The sequence below is a fragment of the Notamacropus eugenii genome, chromosome 3 (genome assembly GCF_028372415.1).
Source record: "Notamacropus eugenii isolate mMacEug1 chromosome 3, mMacEug1.pri_v2, whole genome shotgun sequence".
NCBI classification, from domain to species: domain Eukaryota; kingdom Metazoa; phylum Chordata; class Mammalia; order Diprotodontia; family Macropodidae; genus Notamacropus; species Notamacropus eugenii.
Window position 1 is genome coordinate 409,454,255 of NC_092874.1, and position 27,392 is coordinate 409,481,646.

At 37.8% G+C, this 27,392-nt stretch overlaps 1 protein-coding gene across 9 annotated transcripts in view; it reads right to left on the bottom strand.

Annotated features, from left to right (window-relative positions):
* The window catches only part of TNS3 (tensin 3), a 511,962-nt gene that overhangs the window by 66,447 nt on the left and 418,123 nt on the right, over positions 1-27,392 (bottom strand). For all 9 annotated transcript variants that reach the window (XM_072598110.1, XM_072598117.1, XM_072598114.1 and 6 more), the window contains 2 exons: positions 27,089-27,215; positions 26,901-26,984 (listed from right to left, as the gene is read on the bottom strand). In XM_072598110.1, the coding sequence (XP_072454211.1) occupies positions 26,901-26,984; positions 27,089-27,215 (211 nt within the window). The remainder of the gene's footprint in view (positions 1-26,900; positions 26,985-27,088; positions 27,216-27,392) is intronic.

The window sequence follows — 27,392 nt, forward strand, 5'->3', positions numbered from 1 at the left end:
TTATGAAATCCAAGTTCATACACCTCAATATTCTTTTTCTTTAAATAAATGCCAAAAAATAACATGTAGTCAGCTGTGGCTATTGTTATTTTAAAGTGGTTTTGCAAGTATTGTTCTCAGAGGTATGAGCAGTACAATGGAAGGGAAAAGATTCTTTTAAAAAGCAAAACAAAAAAACACCATTTACCTTTAAATATTTATCTATGGTACTTCATAGGAAATGACTATTAGCACCACACTTCATAACTGGCAAAACTGCAGGAGCCTGTCACTCAGAAAATAATCTGGTAATTGATTTAGCTTTCAGCCAATGGTTTCTAAATAGTGTTCAACTCGTGGGACTACATGCCAACAAAGTGTTCTTTCTCCAGTTTGGAAAAAGAGTGAGCTCTCACAGGGAACAAAAGGGAACTTTTCATCCTCTCCCAAACCCCATAATCCTCTCTGCAGATCAGTTTCATTTAAAAAAATGCTCGTACCAAAGACAAAGCATGGTACTCCTTTCTGTTCCTCTGAAGACACTTAAGGCAGCAAACTCAGCTCCTTAGTTTCAAAGCCTCAGAAGCATCTGAAGTCCTATGACAAAGTGAAATCAATCCTGGCCGCCTCCTTTCACTCCTCTGTTCTGCTTCTGGGTTCTTTCTGCTGCTTCGAGCTCTCACACCCACTCACCCAGCCACCCCAGACCCACAGAGATCATGTTTCATGGCTGGCTGTGGGAATCTAGGATCTCAGCCAATGAACAGCAGAAGCCACATAAAACATATTCCCCTGGGACGAGAAGAAAACACGAGCGAGAGGGAAATGACAAACTTACCTATGGAAGCTGACATGGTACAAGTTCCTCCATGGAGTACAGACTAGGAGGGTTTCAGTCAGGAGAGAAAAAGTCCTCACTCCTCCCAGAGCCAATCGCTGGTCTTTGTTCAAAGCTGCTCAGCCGGCAGTCAGCCCCTCTCTCTCTCACTCTCTCGTACACACACACACACATACTTCTCCTACAGGCTGGATTTGCTGGCTTTTTCTCTTTTTATCCTCTGCTTTCTCTCCTCCCCCTATCCCCAAACCAACTTCTCATTGAAGAAGACTCATAAGTACCAAGGAGTCAGGACAAAGGAGAGAACGAAAGTGGGCTGCTTCTCCAAATAGCACCATTCAGCTGAAGATAGAGTCTACTCTATCCAGATGGAAAATAATTCAGTAATTGTTCCTTCAAGTTGTGCAGTTCTCTGTCACAGACTACCCATTCAGTGCATTCATGCCCTAATGACTCCGCCTTGTTTGAATTTGACTTTTTTTTAAATGTCTCCCACCCTGACCAGCTGACACATAGCTTTGTCTCTCAGTCTTCCAGTTAGTTTATCCAATCCATAAGCAGAATTACTGGTCAAAAGGGCAAGCTGGCTCTTTTAGGATTACTACTTGTAGCTTCCACCTAGACCCCAAAGAACTTTCCAACTGTCCCATGGCAAATACTTCACAAGTGCATTCCTTCATTGAGTTGACCCTGACTACCTATTATCAGTAAACCAGACAGATACAGCCCTATTTCTACAATAAAGAGGTAGTACGAATATCTTCAGAACAGAGTTTATAATTCCAGCTAGTGGATTTAGAAGGACAAATCCAAATACTGAGTAACAGCCAGTTGATACTGATATCTTGCGTAAATGGAACATCACCCAGCTGCCTGAATCACTTCCTTTTCACTTAGAACAAATGATAAGTATGTGACTATTAAATGAATATTTAAGACTTTCCTGTGGTTCATATGTTTGCATTTTTTCTTGAAAAAAAAAAAAAGAATTAGAGACCAGGAAGATTACTGGGAAGTTGTGCACCAAAGGACTGGCCAGCACATTTCCTCCCAGGATTGTTTATGTGCTTGGGAGGGCACCAGGCTCTTAGAAAGGATGCCTCAAGGAAATGCCTAGACAAAGAAACAAACAAATATGAAGCGACAAGCCTTGGCCATGGCCAGTCCTTTTATCTGTAAAAAGACAGAGGTCAAAGAGTAGACTTTCACAATATTCTAATGTAGTCTTGTACATGATCATTATAAGACATCTGCAGTCAACACCACTGAGAGAGAAGCTTGAACTTGTGCAAGCTGTATCCTGGTTTCCCTCTTTGGCCTGCAAGATTCCAGAGGACAGAGAGCTCTGAGGGTGGCCTCAGTATAAGGTCATGGGAGTTCTCAGAAAAGAAATCTTGAATGAAGTAAAGCTCAGCTAAATTCTCAGCAGTTATATTATTATTCCTATACTATATTTAAACATATCTAAGAGCACTAAAGCTTCGCATTTCAAGTTAATTGAAAGGCTCCTTTTAAGACTAATAATCTTTTCTGCTCCTGTAAGTTATGTAGGATAGAAATGGGTTAATTTAATTTATTTTAAACTATTAAACATCAGGCCTGTAGCTTGGAACCCCTCAAGGGCTCAACTGTGATTTTTTGTTTTTTTTATTTCAAGCACTTGCTAAGCACTTGCTATGTCACCTTTGGGAAGGTGACAGGAAAGATAATGACTCAATCCCTACACTAGAAGTATAAACTGTTAGGAGGGAGTGCTTCAAAAAAAGAAAAAAAAAAGTTTGGCATCACAAAGAACCAGGTTTGAATTTCACTTTAGACACCTAACCAGCTATGATACCCTGGGGCTTGAAGCTGATCCCCTCCAAACTTCAGTTTATCTTCAAAACAGGGAAAATGACAGCAACTGCCTCACAGTAATTGCTATCAAGATCACATACAGTGGAAGCATCTCTCTATCTTCTACATACATGTATCTATATGTCTATATTATAGACAAGAGATCTGTTGTGTATAGATACGACAGAGCTCTGCCAAGAGATAGTATGCATATCTATGTTCTAGCTATGTAATAGATATCTATATTCTAGAAAATATCTATCTATATTCTAGACAATGTCTGTTTATATATCTATAATGTAGAGATAGATATGACTGCAAACTTTAAAACTTCTACAAATGTCAGTATTATTATATTTACACAAGTGTACATAATAGGGGAAGGGAAACAAGATTTAATAAATGCCTACTAAGTGCCAGGCATTGTGTTAACTGCTTTGCAAATATTATCTCATTTGATAAGCTAAGATCATCAAGGAAGACTTCAAGAAGTCAAGCGCATGGGAACCGGGCACTCAAAGAGTTACAGCAATTTGATGGGAAAAAAAATGAAATGGCAAAGGCATTCTAAGTACATGGAAGGGCATAGAACAAGTCATGTTCAAGAACTAGCAATAACATGCACCATTAGTAACCTTTACCCAACCTTATTTTCCATTACTCTCCAATATTTCGTATCTAAAACTGTTACCTTATTTTCTATTCTTTGGTAAAAGTAATAAGAAAGAATGCTAGAAAAAAGAGTAGGGCTAGACTGGGAAGGGGATGAGGTACACCCTAAATATCTAATTTATCTTTAGTACTGCCTATGTAATATCATACCATTACAGATCCCTACAGCCTTCTGAACTCTGAAGGCTGTCTTTCTATAACTGTCATGTGTTCAGAATTATGATTCTATACTGTGGCTAAGATAAAAGACGACAAAGACCCAGAAACTCAATAGATTTTCAGAGGTAAAGGACACATCTGGGTAGGTTCAACTCTACAGGCAATAATACATGGACATCCAGAAAAACAGGCATTGAGGTAAAACAAGTTGGACAGATGATAGTAGGAACCCACTTAGAGGATCAAGTGTTCATAACAAGGCTGGCAAAAGACAGAGACATTGTTTCAAAGGAACTGTGATATAGAACAAGGAACTATTTCATAATGTTCAGAAATACTGAAGACATCTCCAGTGGCAACTATAACTAATTCTGAGGGATAGCGATGACCAATAACCCTAAAAGATCATAACTTCAGTCACTTTTGGCAAAAAAAAAAAATGAAACAATTATACCGAAAGACTACAATTATCTTTGTTTATCTAAGTTAATGATCCCTTTTTCCTACCTGGACCCGGATAGCCTTATCCCATCTCAGAAACTGCCATCTGAAGCTAAGGTTCTCTGTTTTGTAGACAAATCTCTCTTATCCAGTACTCCTTAGGATATTTACTGAGGTTGGCCCATTGCAGTTTCAACCAAACACTCTGTTTGACCAAGCACTTCATACACCGACAAACATTTTGCCTTATCACCTCTTTTACTGTTACTCCTCTGGTACTTTTCCCTCATTCCCCCAAGGCTTAGCTCACCATAGAAAACAATCTCTGACCAGTAGGCAATACAATGATTCAGGCCGGGTGGAATAGAATTGAAGGAAAACAGAAATTATTAACTCCTATTGTGTATTTCTTCTGCCTTCTTGATTAAAAAAATGGAGCTTAGAATATAGAGAAAAAAATGTTTAAGGAAAATGAAGACCAAGATAGATGGGTAGGTACTGAGAAAGCATCTTGTACATGTGCTAACTTCTGGTATTGAAGAACCACATCCTAGGTTGAAGAAGTAACTAGTCTTTGTTGTAGAACTTCGATGAATGGCAGGAAATTGATTGGAAAATGTTCTGAGTTGGGAAAAGGTGAAAAATGTACTTACTAAAACCAAAGGTCAGTAAGACTCATGATATAATAGGTCCTTAATAAAATTCTGTTATGAAATAGATGGTGAGTATATAGAAAGGAAACAGTGATCACTAAGAATTGTCATGAGTCTGCTAAGGATGAGTCTCACTTTGGCATGTTAGTTACTACACCATTGTCATTACTGTTCTAAAGATAAATCTACTAGTCCTGTGAATCAGGCAGAAAGCAAAGCTCGGTGTTTATGGCTCATATGGTCAAAGATTAAAAATGAAACCTTAGGGGACATCAAGAGCAACCCCCTCATTTAGAGTCAAGGAAACTGAGGCCCAAAGAAATGGCCTTCCTAGGATCGCATAGCATATAAAAGGCTGAGGCAGGATTTGAACCTCAGCTGACGCCAAGCTGACCATTCAAGCCCCTAATGACACTGTGCCTGCCTACTCAAGCAAAGCAATTGACAGAAGTCTCCTTCTTTTATACACAAGATGAGGAAAAATTGACTAAATGATATAACACAATTAACTGAACTCAAAGCTGACTGAATAGCTATATTCCAAGAGTATTTTATATTGTATCAATGTCAACTCAGAGGCAGGTTGCTAGTATGATGTCTTAGTTCAAGTGTTTAGTTCTGTCCTAAGGACTCTTATCAGCTACTTAATCTTATTTGCCTCACAGACACCGCCCCCTTTAGCCATTTCCATTGGCAGTTGTGTGAAACCTATGAATGTATCCCTTATCAGAATAACATTTTCAAATGCATAAAATAAAATGCAAAAGAATCAAATTATATTAAAATACAATTACAAAAATATTAAAATAACAAGTCCACAAATTCTGGGTTAAGAATCCCTGGTTTAAGGCACAAAAAGAAAACTTTCCAATTTGTGGATGACAGAAACCTAGGAAGGCTAGTCAATACATTAAATGACAGAATTAAAAATAAAACAAAAAACATTTTAACTGGCAGGAATATGGGACAAAACGAAAACAAATGAAATTCAACAGGGACCAATGTGAACTCCCAATTTAGGATTAAAGAAAATTAACATGTACAAGTAAAGTGTTGGGGAGACTTGATTAACCAATCTTTAATCCAGAAAAGACCTAGAGGTTTCATCTGATTAAATGCTTAAGATCAATTAACAATGTTTGACATGGCTGCCAAAAAAGTTGATGTAAAAGCATAAAGAAAAAGGAACATAATTTTTCTACTGTACTGTTAGGACCACACTTGCTGTACTATGTTCAATTCTGTGCATCCCATTTTAAGAGGGACTCTGACAGGCTTGGCTATATCCACAGATGGGTGATCAGAATTGGTAAGAGACTCAAAAATCCACATGAAAAGAGAATAGCAAAAAGAAAGGGGGAATGTTCAGTCCAGAACAGAAAGGACACGGGGGTAGATGCTAATTATCTTCAAGTATCTGAAAATATGAGGAAGAGGGATCACACTGATTCTTGCTAGCTTCAAAGAGAAGAAGTAGGTCTAGTGGGTAGAACTTATATGGAGTCAGATTTTGACTCAATAGAAAGAAAAAAAATTCTAACAATTAGAACCACTTAAAAATGACTAGTTTTTATGATGGAATAAGGAAGAAAACAAGCATTTATTATGCATCTCCAATAGGCCAGGTACTGTGCTAAGCACTTTACTAACATTATCTCATTTAATCCTCAAAACTGCCCTGGGAGGGAGGTGATATTATTAGGACAGACGGAGGCTAAGTGATTTGCCCAGATCCTAACAGTTTGTAAGAGTCTGAAGCCCAGATCTAAAGTGAGAGCTTCCGGACTCCAGGTCTGGCACTCTATCTATCCACTGTTATGTCAAGAAGCAACAAACTTTTTTTTTTTTCCTCTGGGAGCATTGAAACAGACTACAGAAGGGAGATTCTTGCAATGAGTAGATATGGTTGAACTTTATGAATCTTTGAGGTCCCATGAGATTTGTCAGTCGGTCAAGCCAAGGCATGCCTTTATACACACAACAGTAATAATTACAAAATGTTTCTACAAAGTCAATCTAAAATTTGGAATAATGCATTGGGTTCACAGGAATTTTAAGAGCCCTTTAAGGAAAGGCAGAAATGTGGAAAATAACACAACCTAAAAACTCTAGCAATAAACACCATGGATAGAAGCCCTTGTCTGCCCTTCATACGCAGACAGTTCAAATCAGAGGTATCAAACTAACAGCCCATAAAATTCCAGAATGGGTTCAAACCAGATTAAAATGTAACTGAAAAATGTCTAACAAAAACAACACAATATTAATTTGTTCTTTTCTAAGTCAACATAGGTTTCTATTTCAGGTTGACACCAATGGTCCAAACCATTACTTATGTTTCTCCAGAGAGGAAATTCTCATGGACCATGAGTTCATGTAGCTTGGAGTATGTATCCAACATGCTGAGGGATATACCATTTCCCTTTCATCATGCATCCATCATGGTGGGAGGCAGAGCTGATGGAGAGTACTATATCACAGCATGATATCTTGCCTTGGAAAATCTGAAAGTGTTTCCCTTTCTTAAACCACAAGGGAAGTCTACTGCTATGGTTTTCTGTGAAGTTATATAGAATCTATGTACATATTAACTGCTCAAAGTCTATCTATTCATTTCCATCAAGGCTACATTACATATAATATATATTATATGTGAAGTATATAAATATATATGTAAATTTATGTGTTTATATGACAATAATAGCTAGCATTTATATAGTGCTCTAAGGTTTGCACTATTAACTTATTTGATCCTCCACATCACCCTGTGAAGTAGGTGCTATTACTATTCTCCTTTTACAGAGAGGTTTAGAAAGGTTAAGTGACTTACCCAAGGAAAAACAGGTAGCAGATGGCTAAGAAAGGATTTGAACTCAGGTCCTCTTGACTATAAAGTCCAGTTTTTTTTAATCTATTATAGCACTAAGCTGCCTCTAATACAATAAAATTTTAAATAAACTATAATGCATAAAATAAGTAAGGTCCCCTTTACTCACAACTTCACAAATACTTACAGAGAGATAACTCCTCCCCTTAAAAGTCTTCTATTTTTCCAAATTTAACAGAATGTGTGTGCCTCGATGATTGGCAGAATATATATCTATATTCTCTACTAATATCCTGCCCCGATGCCTAATTGTGGCATCAGGACACTTAAAACCAGTGTCGGGAACACTATAAGCATTTAAAAAATGCTTTTTTTCCTTAAAGGTATGTCAATGGAGCCTAAGCTCTGGCAAAGTTGTTTACACCAGAATGATTTCAAATATTGGCTCTGAGATGGAGTTGCATGCCTGTAGTCCTAAGTCCTGGTCAGCTGGTTTGGGAAAATTCATTGGTACAAGTTTGGCTACACCAGGTGATGATTTTCTAAAAAATTATTTTTTTTTTGACCACAACAACTCATACATATCTTCATATAAGATATAAAGGTGTTGCTGTTTTGCCAAAAGAGAATTTCCACAACAATAAAATCACTGTTGCTTTGAAGTACTGATTTAAGTTTTATAGAATGCCTTGCGGACAAATTTGTTGCATGTGTGCGTGTTATGCTTATTAAAAAAAAAGAATAAAAACCACTATATATATAGACACAAAAATATTTAACTATATATGCTATGTACAGTATATATAATTATATGACTACATATGTATATATTATAAATATGGGAGACTATTACGAGATGAAATTCTCTCCATATACCTGGACTAGTCCTAAGATAAGTCATCCTCTCCACCTATCTCTAAAACTTCTCTGCATTGCATGACTGACTAGATTCAATATCCCACTGGCATAATCTTTGAGAACAAGCTAGAATAAGAATTTCAATTTATATACCCTGTTATGGTTAACAAAGCAGTTTACATGCAATTATACTCAGTAGATTTCCACCAGAACCCTGTTAAATTTGTATACTTTGCAGAAAGAAAACTCTTCCCCTTAAGTCTACTATTTTTCCAAGCTGAACAGAATGTGTGTGTAGATGGACGGCAGAATATATATCTATATTCTCTACTAATGTCCTGCCCTGATGGCTAATTGTGGCATCAGGATACTTAAAACCAGTGTCAGGAACACTGCAAGCATTTAAAAATGCAAATCTCATTTTACAAACAAGGGAATGGGCAGGCAGAGAGAGATTAAATGCTTAGTCCTGGGTCACAAAGCTAGTTCCCAATGGGGATGGGATGAAGCTGATAAATAAGGATGAAAGAACAATTCTAAAACAGTGAGCTAGAAGGAACCTCAGAGATAATCAATTCTAACTTTTCTTATTTTACAGAAGAGAAAAATGAGACCCAGAAAAGAGAGGTGACTGTAGACATTCAAATATTTAGTTCTGAGTCAACTCTAATAACAGGAAAATCATATTTCCATTGAATTTCAAGGTCTAGAAAATCACTTTCCTCACAACTTTGTAAAGTAGGTAATCCAGTGAATTATCATTCCCATTTTACAGACTAGAAAAGTGAGCCATGGAATAGCTAAACGACTTGCCTGAGGTTTCCCCAGTCAGTAAGTTCCAAAACCCCTATTAGAATTCAAGCCAACTACACTGCAGTATCTCTAAGTGAATGTAGCTTAAGTTAAAATCTTACTGACTAATGAAGTCATATTATCTCATGTCATGAAGCTGGGTTTGGAAATGGAAAGGGAGATCAGAAGAAAAAAGATGTTAAAAAACACAACTTTTAAAAAAAATCACTAGTTTTATGTTCAGATTACCTAGATACAATATGTTTTCTATGAGAACCAACTTCTGATTATCTTTATTAACTTATTATTGAACATGTTGCAACGTGTCCAGTAGAATGTCTATATTTGTTTGCATGTCTATCTCTACCTCCAGCAGTCTATTTATCTATGTATGTACACACATTTATATTGTATACAGTATGAAAAGACTTTAAAGCCGGAAGAGAAATTACAAGTCATCTCTAGAATCATTCTTGCTCCCTGAGTGGAGGGAGTAAGTGCCTGATTTGGGGACAAAAAGGCATTATCATCTGAATGTGAATTGGAATTGCAATGGGGCAGCCAGGGTAGCTCTCTGATTTACTGGAATGGGGGATAACTCTGTTATCTTTATGGTGGTGGTGGGGGCTTTACATTAACTCCTTTTCAGATCTTTTACTACCTTTTTTCCATCACTTTCATATTTAGGTGAAAATTAGAGGTAGAACTATAATAAATAATAAAAACTCTTCTCCAATAGTTTGTGGTCTGGCCAGATGAAGGAGTTAATGTAAAGCCAAAAAAGTCTAAGTCTGGAAAGATGACCAGTGCTGTTTCTGGAACAAATATGTGGATAATTTTTAGATCGACACACACAATTTCAAAATGGTAACATTTGTACAGTTCAACTCTTCTAAGTCATAATGTAGTATAATAGTAACAATAGCATACATTTGTATACTGACTCTTTTTTCTCTTTTAAATTTTATATTATTTTTCATTTATAGAATAAAACAATAGTATAATAAAAAGATGATTGCACATGAAACTGCAAATCTATTATGTACAACTATATTCCTTTTAAATGCATAATAAAGTTACCATGTGCATTTCTTTTTTTTCTTTCCTCCCACCCGCCACCCTAGAAATGGCTACCGTTAGACACAAAAATATGTGGCTGTGTGTGTGTATGTGGGTGTGTACACCCATGCACATGCATGAGTGTATGTGTTTAAAATCATTCTATACATCTATTTATCAGTTCTTTCTCTGGATGCAGGTGCATCTTCCTGTGTATATACTTTGTGGTTAATTTGGGTATTTATAATACTCAAAATGGTCTAGCCACTCAAAGTTCTTCTTAAAACAATATTGATGTTATTTTATATAACATTCTTGTGGTTCTGCTGATTTCAGTCTTTATTATTTCCTGCAAAAATACCCATATTTTCCTAAGATCATCAAGTTCATCATTTCTTATAGCAAAGTAGTATTCCATCCCAATCATATACTACAACTTGTTCAGTCATTCCCCAACTGATGGGCATCCCTTTGATTTCCAGTTCTTTGCCACTACAAAGAGAGCTGCTATTAATATTTTAGAATATATGTTCTTTTCCTTTTTCCCTAATTATCTTCAGAAATAGAATAAGTGGTGATATTGCTAGGGTCAACAGGTATAGGTAGTTTAATAACTCTTTGAACATAATTCCCAATTATTCTCCAAAATAGTTGGATCAGTTCACAATTCCACTGACAATGACTTAGTGTCTCAATTATTCCCCATCCCCTCCAACATTTGTTACTTTCCCCTTCAATCATTTTGCCAATCTGACAGATGTAAAATGATATCTCAAGGTTGTTTTAATTTGCATTTCTTTGACCCATTATTCAATCTGTGACACTTTTCAAGAAAGGATGAAGAAAATAAGCATTTGCTAAGTGCCTACAAGATGCCAGACATGAAATAAGTACTTTTACAAATATTATCTCATTTGATTAACAGAATAATGCTGTGAGATAGGGGCTATTCTTTTCTCCATTTTACAGGTAAGGAAACTTAAGCAGACAGATGTTAAGAGTCACCAAACTAGTAAGTTTCTCAGACCAGATTGGAACTCAGGTCTTCCTCACTCCAGACTCAGTGCTGTCCAGCCACTGCAACCACAATTAACACTATGTTCACTAGGCTTTCAAACTTCTCACCTCATTGGCCTTCACAGGGTGTGTCCCTTTTACAGAGATGAGGCAGGCCTTCAAGATCTCATGGTTGCTTGATGTTATGAATAAAATTGGCACTCAGTATGTGCCCACCCATGTACCACTTTATTTCAATATAGCCCACATAGCACAGACTCAAAGTAAGGCTTGGAAGTTTGAGTACCCAAGGTTATGAAGCCTCAAATCCAAGGCTGTTAACTCTCTCGTATCTGCAGGCACTGCATTTCTTTTCTTTCGTTTTTGTGGATTCACAAGACTGAACTGATTATTCACAATAAATGAACTTCCTGCCATTTAACATTTCCTTTCCTCACAAAGTCTTACTTCATCTATCAAAGTTAGCCTTTAAATGGGTCAGAGTTATGACATAAGCAACAACACTGCTAGTTGTTTTCAGACATTAAGATCCCAGGATTAACAATTCCAGGGTTGTTAGGAGGCCCAAATAAGATTAAAAAAAAAAAAAAGTAAAGTCCTTAGAATAGAGCTTGGCACATAATGTTATATAAGGAAAGTTCATAGTAGGAAAGATAAAATGGAAAAGAAATTAAATAACAAAATACTTTTAAAATAGATTAAGTTTTCTTAAGCATTAGTTTTGTACTCTCGTGAAAAAGAATTTTTTGAGATGATCATTCTATGCTGCAATGAAGCTAAATTCTTTTAGAAAGCAAAAAACTAAAATTAAAGAATATGCTGCTTTGCTACTAGCAGACTTTTCCCTTCCTTCTTGCTTTCTGATTGGGATAAATTTTGTAAAAGGAATTTTGAAAGATATACACGGAAAGGAGATTAGATTGGTCATATGACAAGATTGAGAGCTGACCAACAGACAGCTTGAGTCCTTTGTTGGTGTATCAGGACCAAAAGGAGAACTTGAGGAAGCTTTCTAGAATAATGGGTAGACCTACTGTGACAAACTGATGGAAGACTGTGGCCATAAATGACATATGATGGGCAAGGGTGGATGGGTTTACATATGTACTGTTTGAGAGAATATCTACACTGGTAAGATCACAGATCCATCTGAGTATTTTCATGACACATTTACTTGTTTTTGTTTATACATTCAAGCAAATATCAATAAGGCTGTAAGAAATGGTCTTACTAAATAATCATTTTTGCACATTGTCCTATAGTTAAATCTCAAGAAAATGCAGAATTGAGAGAAAATGAATCAACTAGTTACGTCCCATTGATCTCTCTGAATTGTAAATTTTTAAAAAAACAACTACTGGGGGTGGAGCCAAGATGGCGGAGTAGAAAGACGCACATACACATAGCTCCGAACCCACAACTTATAGAACGGCTAGAGGGGACCAACTCACCGTGAATTCTGCACCCAGAGGCCACGGAATATTGGAGCGAGGGAGATTTCTGTTCCGGAGAGACCTGCAAACCTCTCGTGGGGGGTCCTTCACGCTGCGGACTGGGCGCCGGGACTGGGAACAGAGGGCAGCCCTGCAGCGGCCGCGACACTGTGAGGAAAAGATCCCAGCGGGCTACGGGGATGGGATCTCCAGCAGCCACGCGGGTCCCTCCACCCACAGAGGAACCTGCAAACCTCTCGCAAAAGGTCCGTCGCACTGCAGACCTGCGGCAGCCGGGGCTCCAAGAGGTACAGATCCGAGCAGGCTTCAGAGACGGGATCTCCAGCGGCGGCACAAGCCCCCCCACCCACAGGTGACGAGGGTCGGTGAGAGAGTCTCTTTGGCGGGTCGAGAGGGGAGGGGGGTGCCCCCATGGCTCGGGCCCCCCCGGGAGATAGAAGCTGAGAGGCGGCTGCAGACAGGGGCTCCCCAAGCAGGCGGGAGCCTGGATCCATTGTGGAAGGTCTGTGCATAAACCCCCTGAGGGAAAAGAGCCTGAGAGGCGGCCCTGCGCCGACCTGACCATCTGAACTTAATTCTCACACTGAATAGCAGCCCTGCCCCCGCCAAAAGCCCTAAGGCGGGAAGCAGCATTTGAATCTCAGTCCCCAAATGCTGGCTGGGAGGACCAGGAGGCGAGGTGGGTGTGAGGAGAATATTCAGAGGTCGAGCCACTGGCTGGGGAGAATGCCCAGAAAAGGGAAAAGAAATAAAACTATTGAAGGGTACTTTCTCGGAGAAAAGACACCTCCTCCCTTCCTTTCTGATGAGGAAGAACAATGCTTACCATCAGGCAAAGACACAGAAATCAAGGATTCTGTGTCCCAGCCCACCCAATGGGCTCAGGCCATGGAAGAGCTCAAAAAGAATTTTGAAAATCAAGTTAGAGAGGTGGAGGAAAAACTAGGAAGAGAAATGAGAGGGATGAAAGAGAAGCATGAAAGGCAGATCAGCTCCCTGCTAAAGGAGAACCAAAAAAATCTTGAAGAAATTAACACCTTGAAAACTAGCCTAACTCAATTGGCAAAAGAGGTTCAAAAGGCCAATGAGGAGAAGAATGCTTTCAAAAGCAGAATTAGCCAAATGGAAAAGGAGATTCAAAAGCTCACTGAAGAAAATAGATCTTTCAAAACTGGAATGGCACAGATGGACGCTAAGGACTTTATGAGAAAGACAGATATCACAGAACATAGCGTGCAGATTCGAAAAATGGAAGATAATGTGAACTATCTTATTGGAAAAACAACTGACCTGGAAAATAGAATCAGGAGAGACAATGTAAAAATTCTGGGACTACCTGAAAACCATGATCAAAAGAAGAGCCTAGACATCATCTTCCATGAAATTATCAAGGAAAACTGCCCTGAGATTCTAGAACCAGAGGGCAAAATAAATATTCAAGGAATCCGCAGAACACCCCATGAAAGAGATCCAAAAAGAGAAACTCCTAGGAGCATTGTGGCCAAATTCCAGAATTCCCAGGTGAAAGAGAAAATATTGCAAGCAGCTAGAAAGAAACAATTCAAGTATTGTGGAAATACAATCAAGATAACACAAGATCTAGTACCCTCCACATTAAGGGATCAAAGGGAATGGAATAGGATATTCCAGAAGTCAAAGGAACTAGGACTAAAATCAAGAATCACCTACCCAGCAAAACTGAGTATAATACTTCAGGAGAAAAAATGGTCTTTCAATGAAATAGAGGATTTTCAAATTTTCTTGATGAAAAGACCAGAGCTGAAAAGAAAATTGACTTTCTAACACAAGAATGAAGAGAACCATGAAAAGGTGAACAGCAAAGAGAAGTCATAAGGGACTTACTAAAGTTGAACTGTTTACATTCCTACATGGAAAGACAATATTTGTAACTCTTGAAACATTTCAGTATCTGGGTACTGGGTGGGAGTACACACACACACACATGAACACACGCACACATACATAGAGACAGAGTGCACAGAGGGAACTGAAGAGGATGGGATCATATCTCAAAAAAAAAAATGAAATCAAGCAGTGAGAGAGAAATATTGGGAGGAGAAAGGGAGAAGTTGAATGGGGCAAATTATCTCTCATAAAAGAGACAAGCAAAAGACTTATTAGTGGAGGAATAAAGAGGGGAGGCAAGAGAAAAACATGAGGTCTACTCTCATCACATTCCACCAAAGGAAAGAATAAAATGCACACTCATTTTGATAGGAAAACCTATCTCATAATACAGGAGAATGGGGGACAGGGGCACAAGCAGGGTGGGGGGGAGGATGGATGGGAGGGCATGGGGAGGAGAATGCAATCCGAGGTCGACACTCATGGGGAGGGAAAGGATCATAAGAGAATAGAAGTTATTGGGGACAGGATAGGATGGAGGGAAATATAGTTAGTCCTATACAATACAACTAGTATGGAAATCATTTGCAAAACTACACAGATTTGGCCCATATTGAATTGCTTGTCTTCCAAGGGGAAGGGGTGGAGAGGGAGGGAGCTAAAGATGTTGGAACTCAAAGTGTTAGGATCAAACGTAATGTTCTTACCACTGGGAAATAAGAAATACAGGTTAAGGGGTCAAGAAAGCTATCTGGCCCTACAGGACAAAAGAGAAGACGGAGACAAGGGCAGGGAGGGAGGATAGAGGGGAGAGCAGATTGGTCACAGGGGCAATTAGAATGTGTGGGTTTGGGGGGGGAGGGGATAAAAGGGGAGAAAATTTGTAACCCAAAATTTTGTGAAAATAAATGTTAAAAGTTAAATAAAAAAAAAAACAACTACTGCTGATCCTCATTCTATATAGCACTTTTATTTTACTTCTCAAAGATACTGATGTAAATGGCTGACTTTCTATATGTGGATCTGTTCTTCAAAAGCTTTCTAAATATTTAATAGGAGAGGCTGTGACAAGAGCTCCTTTTCCTCCCTAACATTAAGAAGAAAAGAAAGAAAAGCCAGGAATTGATTTGTCTGTGTCTTGTGTTCAGTGCCCAGCAGTGGCTCTTCTCATATACCTCAATGCTTTAAAGATCTGTGATCTCTACAGTGCTAGACTGCTCACTGACAAAGCAGATTAACTCTTCCTCCCCTACCCTCACCTCTTATCTTAGAAAAATGATCCCTGTGAAATGCTAGGACTAAAAAAAAAATCACTATTCTGCAACCAACCTGCCTGTGGCATTCTCTGAAATTAGCTTAGCCTGTCTGGTTTTCCTGGGTGACATATAGTGAGTCACCAAGTTCATTAATAAAGTTCTTTCTGGCATAGTAGGATCTGCCAGAGTTTGCAATCTCCTAGCATTGCCTGAAAAGAGACAGTTTTAACCCCATGGCATAATGAGATTTTGAGCTGGACTCCAGGGTAACTGTTGACCCTTTTTCTTCTTTATTTCCTGAAAAAATGCCTTCGGTTCATTCAGTCACTAAATAGCTGAGTGACAGTTTATTTCAACAATTCCACTTTTGAATTTTTAGACCCTTTGACAACCTGTTGACACTTAACTCTGTCAATGTCCTATTAAAACACACAGTGCCCCGGGCTAACTAAACTCAACATTCCAAACATTGCCAGAGCACTGTGACTAGAATATATTCTACAAACACAGAACAAGTTCATCATAGCGTTGGAAGACTCATATCACACTGTTCACTTAGAGTAAATCTGTGGTAAATAAGTCACAATGGGGGTCCTTCCCATTCACCTAAAAAACGTACTGGCCTTCTCAGCATCAACTTGTGCCAGGCTGATTCTCCATCCTTCCTCTCTCTCTCTCTCTCTCTCTCTCTCCATATATATATACACACACACACACACACACACACACACACACACACACACACACACACACACACACTCACATATACACCGGATCTTCATGGCTTTTTACACTAGAGTTGTACAGCAAATTATATGAAATAAACAGAAAATGTCAGTCTCATTCAGTTTATAGGTGGCTCTAAAAGTGAGAAAGAACTCTTGATAAAAATAAAGTGTTCGCACTGTATACTAGGGATTTTTCTAATTTTTTTTTCAATTCTCCTAATTTAATTTGGACTTTAAGTAAAGGCCAGCAGGAAGGAAGGCAGGCAGGCAGGGAAATAGGGATGGAAGCAAGGATAAAGAGAGAGGGAAAAAAAGGGAAAGAGGGAGGAAGTAAGCATGAAGGGAAGGGAGGGAAGAAGAGGGGGAAAGAAGGAAGATAAAGTGCCTACTATGTGCCAGTCATTGTGCTAAGCACTTTGCAAATACTGTCTCATTTGATCTTCACAATACCCCTGGGAGGTAGATATTATAATTGTGCCCATTTTATAGTTGAAGAAACTGATCTGCCCAGACTCACACAGACAATAAAAGTGTCTGAAGCAGGATATGAACTCACCCAGGCTCAGCTTTCTATCCACTAAGCCACTTAGCTGCTACCTCTAGGCATGTAAAGGATCCTACAGTCACTAATTTCTAATTTAATACATAATTAATTAATACGTATCTCTGGCCTCAAAGCAAAACATGTATGCAGGGTCAGAGCAAAAACACAAGACAAAAGAAATAAAAATTTTATACTCCAAATTAAAGGCCAACACAGTGTTCCTTAAGACCTCTTTTTATCTTAAATAAAACAAGCCAGAATAAGCTACTATTCCATTTCTTGTGGTGTTTAAAGGTTGCATGCAATGGTTACAGGTAGTACTTAACTAAGTTAAAGCCAACCAAGGCAGGGGAAATTGATTTGGCAGAGTAGTGAAGGGATAGAGTGAATAGCTGATTTTACAACAGACTTGCTTTCTGCAACCTTACCTAACCCAGAAAACCTAACATAACACTGGGCTTCTCTCAGAAGATTTCACAATGTTGTCTCCTCCTGTTCTTGCCTGACTGGATCCTGGAAGTACTTAGTTCAAGCACTAAGAATGTTTCCCTCAGTGCACAAAAAGTACAAGTATGCCAAAAGAATATGGCCCACAGTAAGAAGGGTTACCAGCCTGCTCAGTTTTATGGATGGTCATGCTTCAAAGTATTAACGTCACATAATCTTAGAGGTCAAAAGGGGCTCACAGATGAGCTCATTCAATCTCTTCTTAGTATAGATGAGGAATGAGAGAAGCCACAGTGTGACTTGCTCAGGAACACACTAGTAATGAGTGACAGGTCTGGGGAAGAACTAAAACTCATATCTGCACCCTAGGGTCCTTTCCCATTATACTTCATTACTTTCCATTGACAATGTTAATGAAGCTCTAAATCAATAAATATGGACATTACCTCACTGCTTATAATTTATGGCTGGTACCATGCGCATGTCCTGCATATCTAAAATAGTTTATTTTTTTGAATGATACAAAACAAAATAGGTTTGGATGCACTGGAAAATTCTTAATGCTTCTAAACAAACACTGTGAACTGGAAAACCCAACTGAATCAACAAAAGCAAAAACCAAAACAAAATAAAACAAAGATACTTGTTGAAGACTTAGGAATACCCATTTTTCTTCCTCACTCCACCATGTTCTGCCATTAGCTCTGCTTTCCAGTGCTTAGCATTTAGTATAGTGGTTGGTCCATAGTCAGTGCTTATTAAATGCTTACTGATCAACTTAATCTGTAACTTCATCACTGCCCTACTACAGGTATGTTTTCCTTTCATATCAGTGAGGAAAGTTACCATGAGTTTCCTTCTTCTCCTCTCCTTATCCTAACTCATCATCACCTTATTTTCTACCCTCTGGTGATGGGCCTCTTTCTCAGAGACCCTGGGTGGGCTGGTTGTCTCTGACCAGACCTGCTGGTCACTATTCAAAGTTTCGCCAGCTTGGTTAGGAATAAATGGAGTTTATACTCTGGGCCTAATCTTTAAGAAGCTGGAGATAACTGTATACTATGATAAGTCACTGGAAGAAGACTTTACTGAATGGACTCTTAGGTTTAAAACCAAAATAAATAAGAACAGGAAATTCACCTTATTTATTAAGCCACATGACAAGTTTGAGTAGTCTCTCTGAAAAGGTTGTGGCTTACTATAAAATAACAGTTTATAAGGCCAAGGACAAGGTCAGAATGGTATTAGATGAAAGGCTCAGATGTTAATAGGTTAATCTGTATTTTATTTTGCAATGGCATCTTCTATGAGCTTTGACACTGAAGTGTTTGTCCTGGGGCAGGTTTTACTGAATTAAGCAGATTGCCTAATAAGGAGAGGCACAAAGGAAAAAAAAACACTTGACTTTGGCCAATAACGGCTCAGGTAGAATAAACGAATCAACATTCCTTGATTTGTTATCACTGCTTTTGAAAAGAGGATTGCTATGCCAACACAGACACCCTCCCTAAGCAATAACTGTTTTGATGGGAGCAGAGCTGTATCCAAAAAATGTGTGTGGGGTGGAGATGGTATGAGAAAGCAATGTTAATTCCATGCATACCATTCCAAGAGTACCATTAGGTTAGATAAGCAGTACCTAAAGAATCTCTACTCATAAATATTTCTCTTACATATGCTAACAAGTTCTTCAAATTTGCAGGATCCACTTTTTAACTTAAATGTCTTTACCCTGATTAATACATAGCTGAAAGCTGCTGGGCAATTGGTTAAGGGAAGTATTAGTTTGAGGTGGAGATTGAGGAATACCGCATAAAATTCAAGTCCCCAGCTACAAGGTCACAACACTTTTCCATACTCATCTCATACTAATTCCTCAGCATCTGTTGTATGGTCTAGCAAAACTGGATGACTCTAGGGCAGCTAAATACATCTTATACTTTCCTGCTGCCTTGCTTGGAATGCCCTGCCCTCTCCACCTCACCTTTACCCATCTAATATTGCTTTTGAATATGCAACTCTAGGGTTGCTCACCTCTGTCCCTACTCTGCTCAGAATGAAATCTGCTTTCCTCCCTCAAGACTCTGCTGGCACTAGTCTGCATAATTCTTGAACTCACTTAAATTCTAGTTTATATAACAGTTGTAAATTTCCTTATCTCCCCTATTAGAGTGCAAGCTCTTTGAAGCCAATAACTGGGATCTTATGTTTAACGTATATAGCAAAGCCCTTAGAAATAAGAAATAATGGTAATGGGGTATAGGAATCTATCTTGCCCTACAAGAAAAGAGAGAAGATGGGGATAAGGGAAGGGAGGGGTGTGATAGATGGAAGCGCAAATTAGGGGAAGGGGTAATCAGAATGCACAGTGTTTTGGGGTAGGGGGAGAAGAGAGATGGGGAGAAAATTTGGAACTCAAAATTTTGTGGAAATGAAGGCTGAAAACTAAAAATAAATAAATAAACATCAAAATTAAAAAAAAAAAAAGCTCTTAACCAATGTCTCCTATTTGGCACCACTGGCAAACACTGGGTAGAGCAGGTAGCTAGCTGAAGAACAGAAACTATTAATAGCTAGAAGGTAGAATAAAGCCACTGGGATGTCTGGGAAATGGAAGAGTGGGAAAGACAGGAAGGGATGCAAGAAAGATTTGAGTAGAGACAAACTCTATTTCACAGCTTTTACTAGAACCAGTGGGAGTTACAGTAGTCAGTGAGCTATTGAACAATCTCAATATCGCCTATTTTTATCCCACATATATAGGGAACTAAGAAATTATAAAGCATCAGAAGTCTGACCTGCAAGTCTCCAAGTTACTAGAGATTTTTTTGTTTAATAGGTAATTAAGAGCCTTCACTATTTTCCTACTCCTTATACTTCAGTATGGAATATAAGTGACCTTGCACTCTAGGAAACCAAGCTCAAGGACTGTAAACTACCTTAGGGGTATGTTTTCTCCAATGGCTAATGGGCTAAAATAAATTCAGCTGGAAATTCTGCAAGCATCAGAATATCACAGTTAGAAGGGACTTCAAAACAGAATGATTGATTCAATGGCTATCTAGTCTCAAAATGTACCTGAACAAGAATCACGCTTCAAAAGATCACAGGGTTTACTACAGAAAAGGATATTATTAAAAGTTTATCTGGTACTACACCCTAATTTTACAGAGAAGCAAACTAAGGCTCAGAAAAGCAAAGTAGTTTGTTCATGGTCACATAATAAGTATTACAGCAAAGACTCAAAACCCAGATCTTAGGATTTCACATTCAATTATCTTTTCACTATATTACTAAAGGTGTAAGCTGCTACCATAGTAATCCTAACTTAACTAAATTACAGTGAGATGGGCTCTGGGAAACAGCACAGAGAACTATAAAGTCCTGGAGTGGGGTCAAAGGTAGATATTTAAGTGGGGGAGAGGGGCTTCCTCAAGGCAGTCCTTGACCAGACTTCACAGGGAATCTATTTTTCCATGAGTAAACATGTTCTGAACTACAAATTATTAACTTTCAAACATAAATTTTTAGGAGACAACCTATTTGTGAATCAGGTACTCTTCTTATTTAAACCCTAGCATAGGGACATTGGAAAGCTGGTGGAGAAAACTAGAAATACGTTTATTAAGGCTACAATCATATTGGAAGACAGAAAGAGTTACAAAGTATAATAGTACAAAGGAGACTCTAGACAGAATATGAAAGCAATCCTTTTTTTATAATTAATTTGTTTTTACTTTTCAACAATGACTTCCATAAGTTTTAAATTTTCTCTCCCTCCTTCCTTCCTCTCCAAGATGGCATTTAATCTTATATGGGCTCTACACGTACATTCTTATTAAACACATTTTCACATTAGTCATGTTGCATAGAAGAATTAAAATGAATGGGAGAAACCATGAGAAAAGAAAAACCATAAAAGAAAAAATAATCTGCTTTGTTCTGCATTCTGACTCCATAGTTCTTTCTCTGAATGTGGATGTGGATGGCATTTTGCATCGAGTCCTTTGGAAATGTTTTAGGTCCTTACGTTGCTGAGAAGGGCTAAATCTATCAAAATCAGTCCTCATACACTGTGGCTGTAACTGTGTATAATGTTCTCCCAGTTCTGCTCATTTCACTCAGCATCAGTTCATATAAATCTTTCCAGGTTTTTCTGAAGTTCTCCTGTTTGTCATTTCTTATATAGTATTCTATTACATTCAAATACCACAATTTGTTCAGCCATTCCTTAATTGATGGGCATCCCCTCGAATTCCAGTTTTTGGTCACCACAAAAAGAGCTGCTATAAATATTTTTGTACATGTGGGACCCTTTCCCATTTTCATGATCTCTTCTACAGCCCTAGCAGCAGTATTGCTCAGTCAAAGCATATGCATATTTTCATAGCCCTTTGGGCACAGCCCCAAATTGCTCTCCAGAATGGCTGGATCAGCTCACAGCTCCACCAACAATGATTTAGTGTTCTAACTCTGCCACATCTTCTCCAACATGCATCATTTTCCTGTTTTGTCACGTTAGCCAATCTGATAGGTGTGATGTGGTACCTCAGAAATGTTTTGATTTATATCTCTCTAATCAACAGTGATTTAGAGCATTTTTTCATATGACTATGGATAGCTTTAATTTATGATAATAATTCTTTTAAGTGATGGGAGCATATATTAATTCCGTTAACATGGTTTATATCCTGAATTCTACAAGACTGAATAAGCCTCTTTGTTATTTGTATATGGAGGTATAAATCCAGAGAAATACACATGAGTAGACAAAGATAAAGATCTACCTTTTTTTTCCAAAAGATAAAGTCTAACTAATTCAATTAATTAGAGTAACAGCTTGAAGTATGATGACTATGGGCTTATTTCCTTTAAAACTGTTCACCGAATCAAGGGCATGAGATTCATACAAAACAGCAACATGGGGGCCACTGTGATGCAGTGGAGACTAATGGAAAAAAGCATTAGATTTGGCATCCACAAAGCTGAGTTCTAGTTCTGTCCGTGAACTGTGACTGAACCTCAGTCATTTAACCTCATCTGTAAAATGAAGATAACACCGCTCACAACGCCTACTTCATGGGGTTGTTGTGAGAAAAGTGTTTTGTAAATCTTAAGATACTATAGAACTATGTCTCTCCCTCTTCCTACACCTTCTCCAGAATGAAATCTCCACCCTCACTCCACAATGAGATGGAATAAAACGCTGTTTTGTGCAAGCCGTGAGACTCAGACATAATTCACAAATTGTACATTCTGAAGAGATATCACTTATGCTTAATCTAGAACCAAAAATAACTCCCATTTCTTATCCAACAGGAAGCTGCTGCCTGAATCTGTCTCTATTGGAAACTTGGGACCTAATTTCTTATCTTAATCTTTTATGATATGATGCCCTAGTGTTGCTAAGCAAAAAAAAAAAAACAACGAAAAATATATTAAAATATCTCAGGAAGGGGAACTGGATTTCCTAATGAGCCATGTTTCTCAAACTAATACAAAAAATGCTTCAAATCTAAAAATCAATTTACTGTTGATCAACAATTAAAAAAAGCTGATAGGACTTTAACTACATTGGGTGGTAAAGAAAAATATTTTTATAGGAGTCAAAATACTTTTTCAGAAAATTTCTCCTCTATTTTTTTTTTTAGTCTGGACCCAAGATTTCATTGGTATAGGCAACTTGTAAAGAAGATATTTCCTCTACAAATTCAGAATGGCCGTGTTCTGCCATTTACTCTACAAGAGCTGGTTATATGCTGCCTTTTGAAGGTAAGAACCGAGCCAAGACTTTGTGACTCCAAGAATGACTTACCATCTACTAAGGGACACTAACTCTTTATCAAAAGAGAAGCAAAGCTATTCATTACTGTGATCTGAAACCTTTAAATGTTTTCCAGTGAAATGTAAAAGATGAAAGAAGGTTTTTTCAGCAATATATTAGACTCACTTCTGGAAATTTGACATATTAAGTTTTTTTCTTTTAAAAATTAAGTTCCATTATAGTGACTGTCATAACAAAAGGTTCAATGTATACCAAAGCTATAGATATGTACACTGACAGATAGATGGCTGAAATAAAAGCCCTTTGTTACTATGGTCAGAAGTAACTCTCCACAACCAGTAACTTTCTCCTTTTCATATTCCTTTCATTCACTTTAGCAGCTACTTGAGAACCAAAACACAAGATTGCATGCTTTTACTTAAGACATGGAATGATGAGCTCCAGGAACTTAGAGTTCTTTTTTTTCTGCCATCAAGAAGTAACCAAACAACTTGCTTCCCTGAATCCACCGCACTCTTCCTCACCATTCTCCTCTCTCCATCACCACATCTGGAATACCCATAAAAGCAATTAAGTACATAGCTCGGCAGACCAGACCAGACCCTACCATCCTCCTTTCCCTCCCCATATCCCTTCCCATCGCCAATATGATCACCACAAACCCTGTCCCAGGACTGGGGTATGAGAAAAAACAAGGCTAGATGTATGGAGACAGTTGAATTTCTTAATATTGCTTGTCTAATTTTAGCAGCAGAAAAAGAGATTTTAAAGATGTGATAACTTTTGGAACATGGAAAAATATGAAACCTAAGGCCACAACGATGTCTGGCAATTCCTGTAACCCAGTACAACTCTCCCCTACCATCATATGCCTGTGACCTTTCTCAATTAATTTCAGCTCCTCTTTCTACATTCCAGTGGCTTGACAGTCCATTCCAATCCTCTCCCAAACCCACTTCCACCCCACTCCATTCATATCACTGTAGATATAGAAAGAGGACACGTAGGACCAAGGGCTACTTACAATTCTTCTCCATTTCAGAGTCTGACATGGCAATATCGCCCTGTGGCCTTCCTTCTGGTAATGAGCCTATCCATGTTTGTCTAAGCTACTTAGCAACTTCTTTACCATATGAGAGGGGTCAGGAGAGGGTGAAAAATCTTCATATAAAAAGAGATAATCTATATAAAACATCTGGCAAACCTTACAGTACTATACAAATGTTCTCTATTATTATTAAGACTCAGTTTCTTCTATACTCTAAGCCTTTACAATATGGTAAAACCTATCAGAAATCACACTTTTCTGGCATAGCTTTTGAAAACCCAGTCATCTCCACATTATAAGGCATCAATGTAGGACTTTGAAGAGTATTTAATAAGCAGAGCAGAGCTTCATATTCCAAATAAGTATTGTATTTCAAATTAGTTAAAGCATGAGAGGATGGTTATCCTAAGAAGACTTCCATTGCTGTGAGAGTTGAGAGTAGAGCAGAAAGGACGGGCATAAGCCTTTATTAAGCAGGCACTGTGCCAAACATTTTGCAATTATTCTTTTCCAAAGTTTCAGATTTCGTTTTTTAGCCAAATGATAAACTTGGTCTCAGTTTAATATATATTAGGATTTTTACTCAAAAATGTTACCACTCAAGTTGAACACTCTTATTTTTCAATAGGAATGCCTCCAAATAACTTTGGAGTGTTCCTCAAAACCAAAATTCCCCTCAAACGATATAAAAATTTCTCAGTACTGAGGACATTCAAAATAGGTTACCACAGGCAGCAACACAGAATCATAGAATTTTATGATTCAACCTCCTATGTCAGGTTTTCTAAAACAATCCTGGCAAATGCTCATCCAGCTTCAGAATGAATAGTTTCAATGCTATGAAACTCATTTTCTATTCGAGACAACCACTATTCCTTTCTGGATAGCTCTGAGTACTGGAAAGTTCTTCCTTATGTTGAACTGAAATCTGCTTCCTTACATTGTCTTATTCAGAGTACTCACTTTTCTACATGTTAGCCTTTCACATGTTAAAAAGACAACTATTATGTACCCCAATTAAGAGTTCCTTTCCCCAGATTAAAACATGTATTTTAGCATATAATAGACACATTATATAAATTTGGTTATAGAACATTATTTAATGTATCTATGCCTGTATCTACATACATATTGTTTCTTCTAGAACTCCTTGTCCTACTTCTTGTACTCTCCCCACCCCCATTTCAGTAACCTTAGTTAGGAAATGAAATACTTGTTTTATAACTACAATACTCAATGTAGAAATGGAGGAATTATAGTGCAAAAACCACAAAGGAAATTTTAGTTGATAACTGGCAATTACAACTTTTAAGGGTTCACATTACTTTTCTTTCAAGAGAAAAACAAATAAATATCCATTATTGTTCTAACCGCCAGGAAGGGGAATAAAAGAGTGTTTAACTTTTGTTTTCAAGTGATAGAATAGATAAATGGGAAGAAAAAATTTATATTTGGTATTAAAGGGTATTTTTTTTAATTTGCCTGACTTTTTGAACTTTCTGGATATCACAATAAATAATGAAACTGTGAAGATCTGTCATAAAGGTTATAAAGGATTATCTACATTCATAGAAACACATTTCTGTCTAAAACAGAGCTTAATAGCCACATGACTATACCTTGCCTGAAGAGGGCAGGATTAAATATTTTGCTTTCTAACCTTTCAACTCCATAGTGCCTTTGTGCAGAGTAGGTGATATCATTCACAAAAAAGTTAAACAATGGGTAAGCTACAGGCAGATAATCTTAGATTTAATATTTCATGAGATACCTGGAACATATTTTATATAGAAGAAAAAACAGAAAAATATCAATAGACAACAAGATTTTTAAAACATTAGACACTTGTGATCATAGGTCAACGGGAACTTCTAGAATGTTTATAAAGGTTGGATAAAAAATTAAATCTCTTAGAGCAGTCTATTAAGCTCAAGAATTTATGCCCTTATCTTCTACTACCCCCAAATATATTATAATACCTTTATTATTACTACTATTCCACAAAGAAATTTAAACCTAAATGATCAAATCATCAACTGTTTCATAATGTAAGTTTTTTTTACATAATTATTCTATAAATCTCACTTTTATTCAAAGCTGAAAGGCTTGAGAAATTTGACCCAAAAGTAAAACAAGTAATTTCTACACATAGTAGAAAGAAATACCAATCTAAACTTAAGACAAAACAATCATTAGAAACAAAAATACCCAAAGTCAACAAAGAATAGTCTTCTCTTTATTTGTTTCTTTTTTAGGAACTCACTCTTCCTATCTCACTCAGGTTGGAAGTAAAACAATCACTTCTAGACTGCATCCCACTGCTCATTTGCATGGATGCTTTGACCTAATCCATTTCTAAACTGGGATGGTTGATCACCTTGGGGGGCAGGGTGGCGGCAGGGAGAAGAAAGGGCGAAAGGCTCTTGCCCAAAGGGCACAGCATATTGGTACAAGATGTAGTACAAACATCTGACAGGCTTTAGCTCTGCTGCAGTCTCAGAACTCTTGAGCTCAAGCAATCCACCAGTCTCAGGCTACTTATTAGCAAGGATTTTAAGCATGTACCACCACATCCAGCAAATGAACCATCTTCTGACCAAGACAAAACCAACACATTATAAAGAACGGCTAAAGTTCTTACCATGGCCTGTTTTGTACAAATTGGCTGGACCACTCATGAGTTGCTCTGATGGACTAATCTGAGGGTAATGTGAAGGAGTTTTCACTGAAAGAAAAAGAACAAAAAATGATTTTTATAATGCCTCTTTTCAAAAAGTGGAAAAACCAACGTGTCCAAAGCCATGTAACTACTGCTACAGGTTTTCTTACCATATGGTGTTTCTGGTGACACAGGAAAGGCTGGAGTAGGCAGGACTGATTCATTCCCATTTTTGGTTGGTGAGAAAATTCCACCATCAATCACATCAAGCTCTTGAGGATAAGTGGCTACCATTGTCTGCAAAAGGATTTACACAGGCAGAAAAATAAGATGGAGTTTAATGGGCAGAGGGCATTAGCTTCCTCCCTTCTAATGTGGATGGCTAGATTCAGATGAAGATTAGAAGGAGTACAATCCAATTCTAGATTCATGACTCTAAAAGTTAGTTAACTTCATTGTACTTCATATTATTTT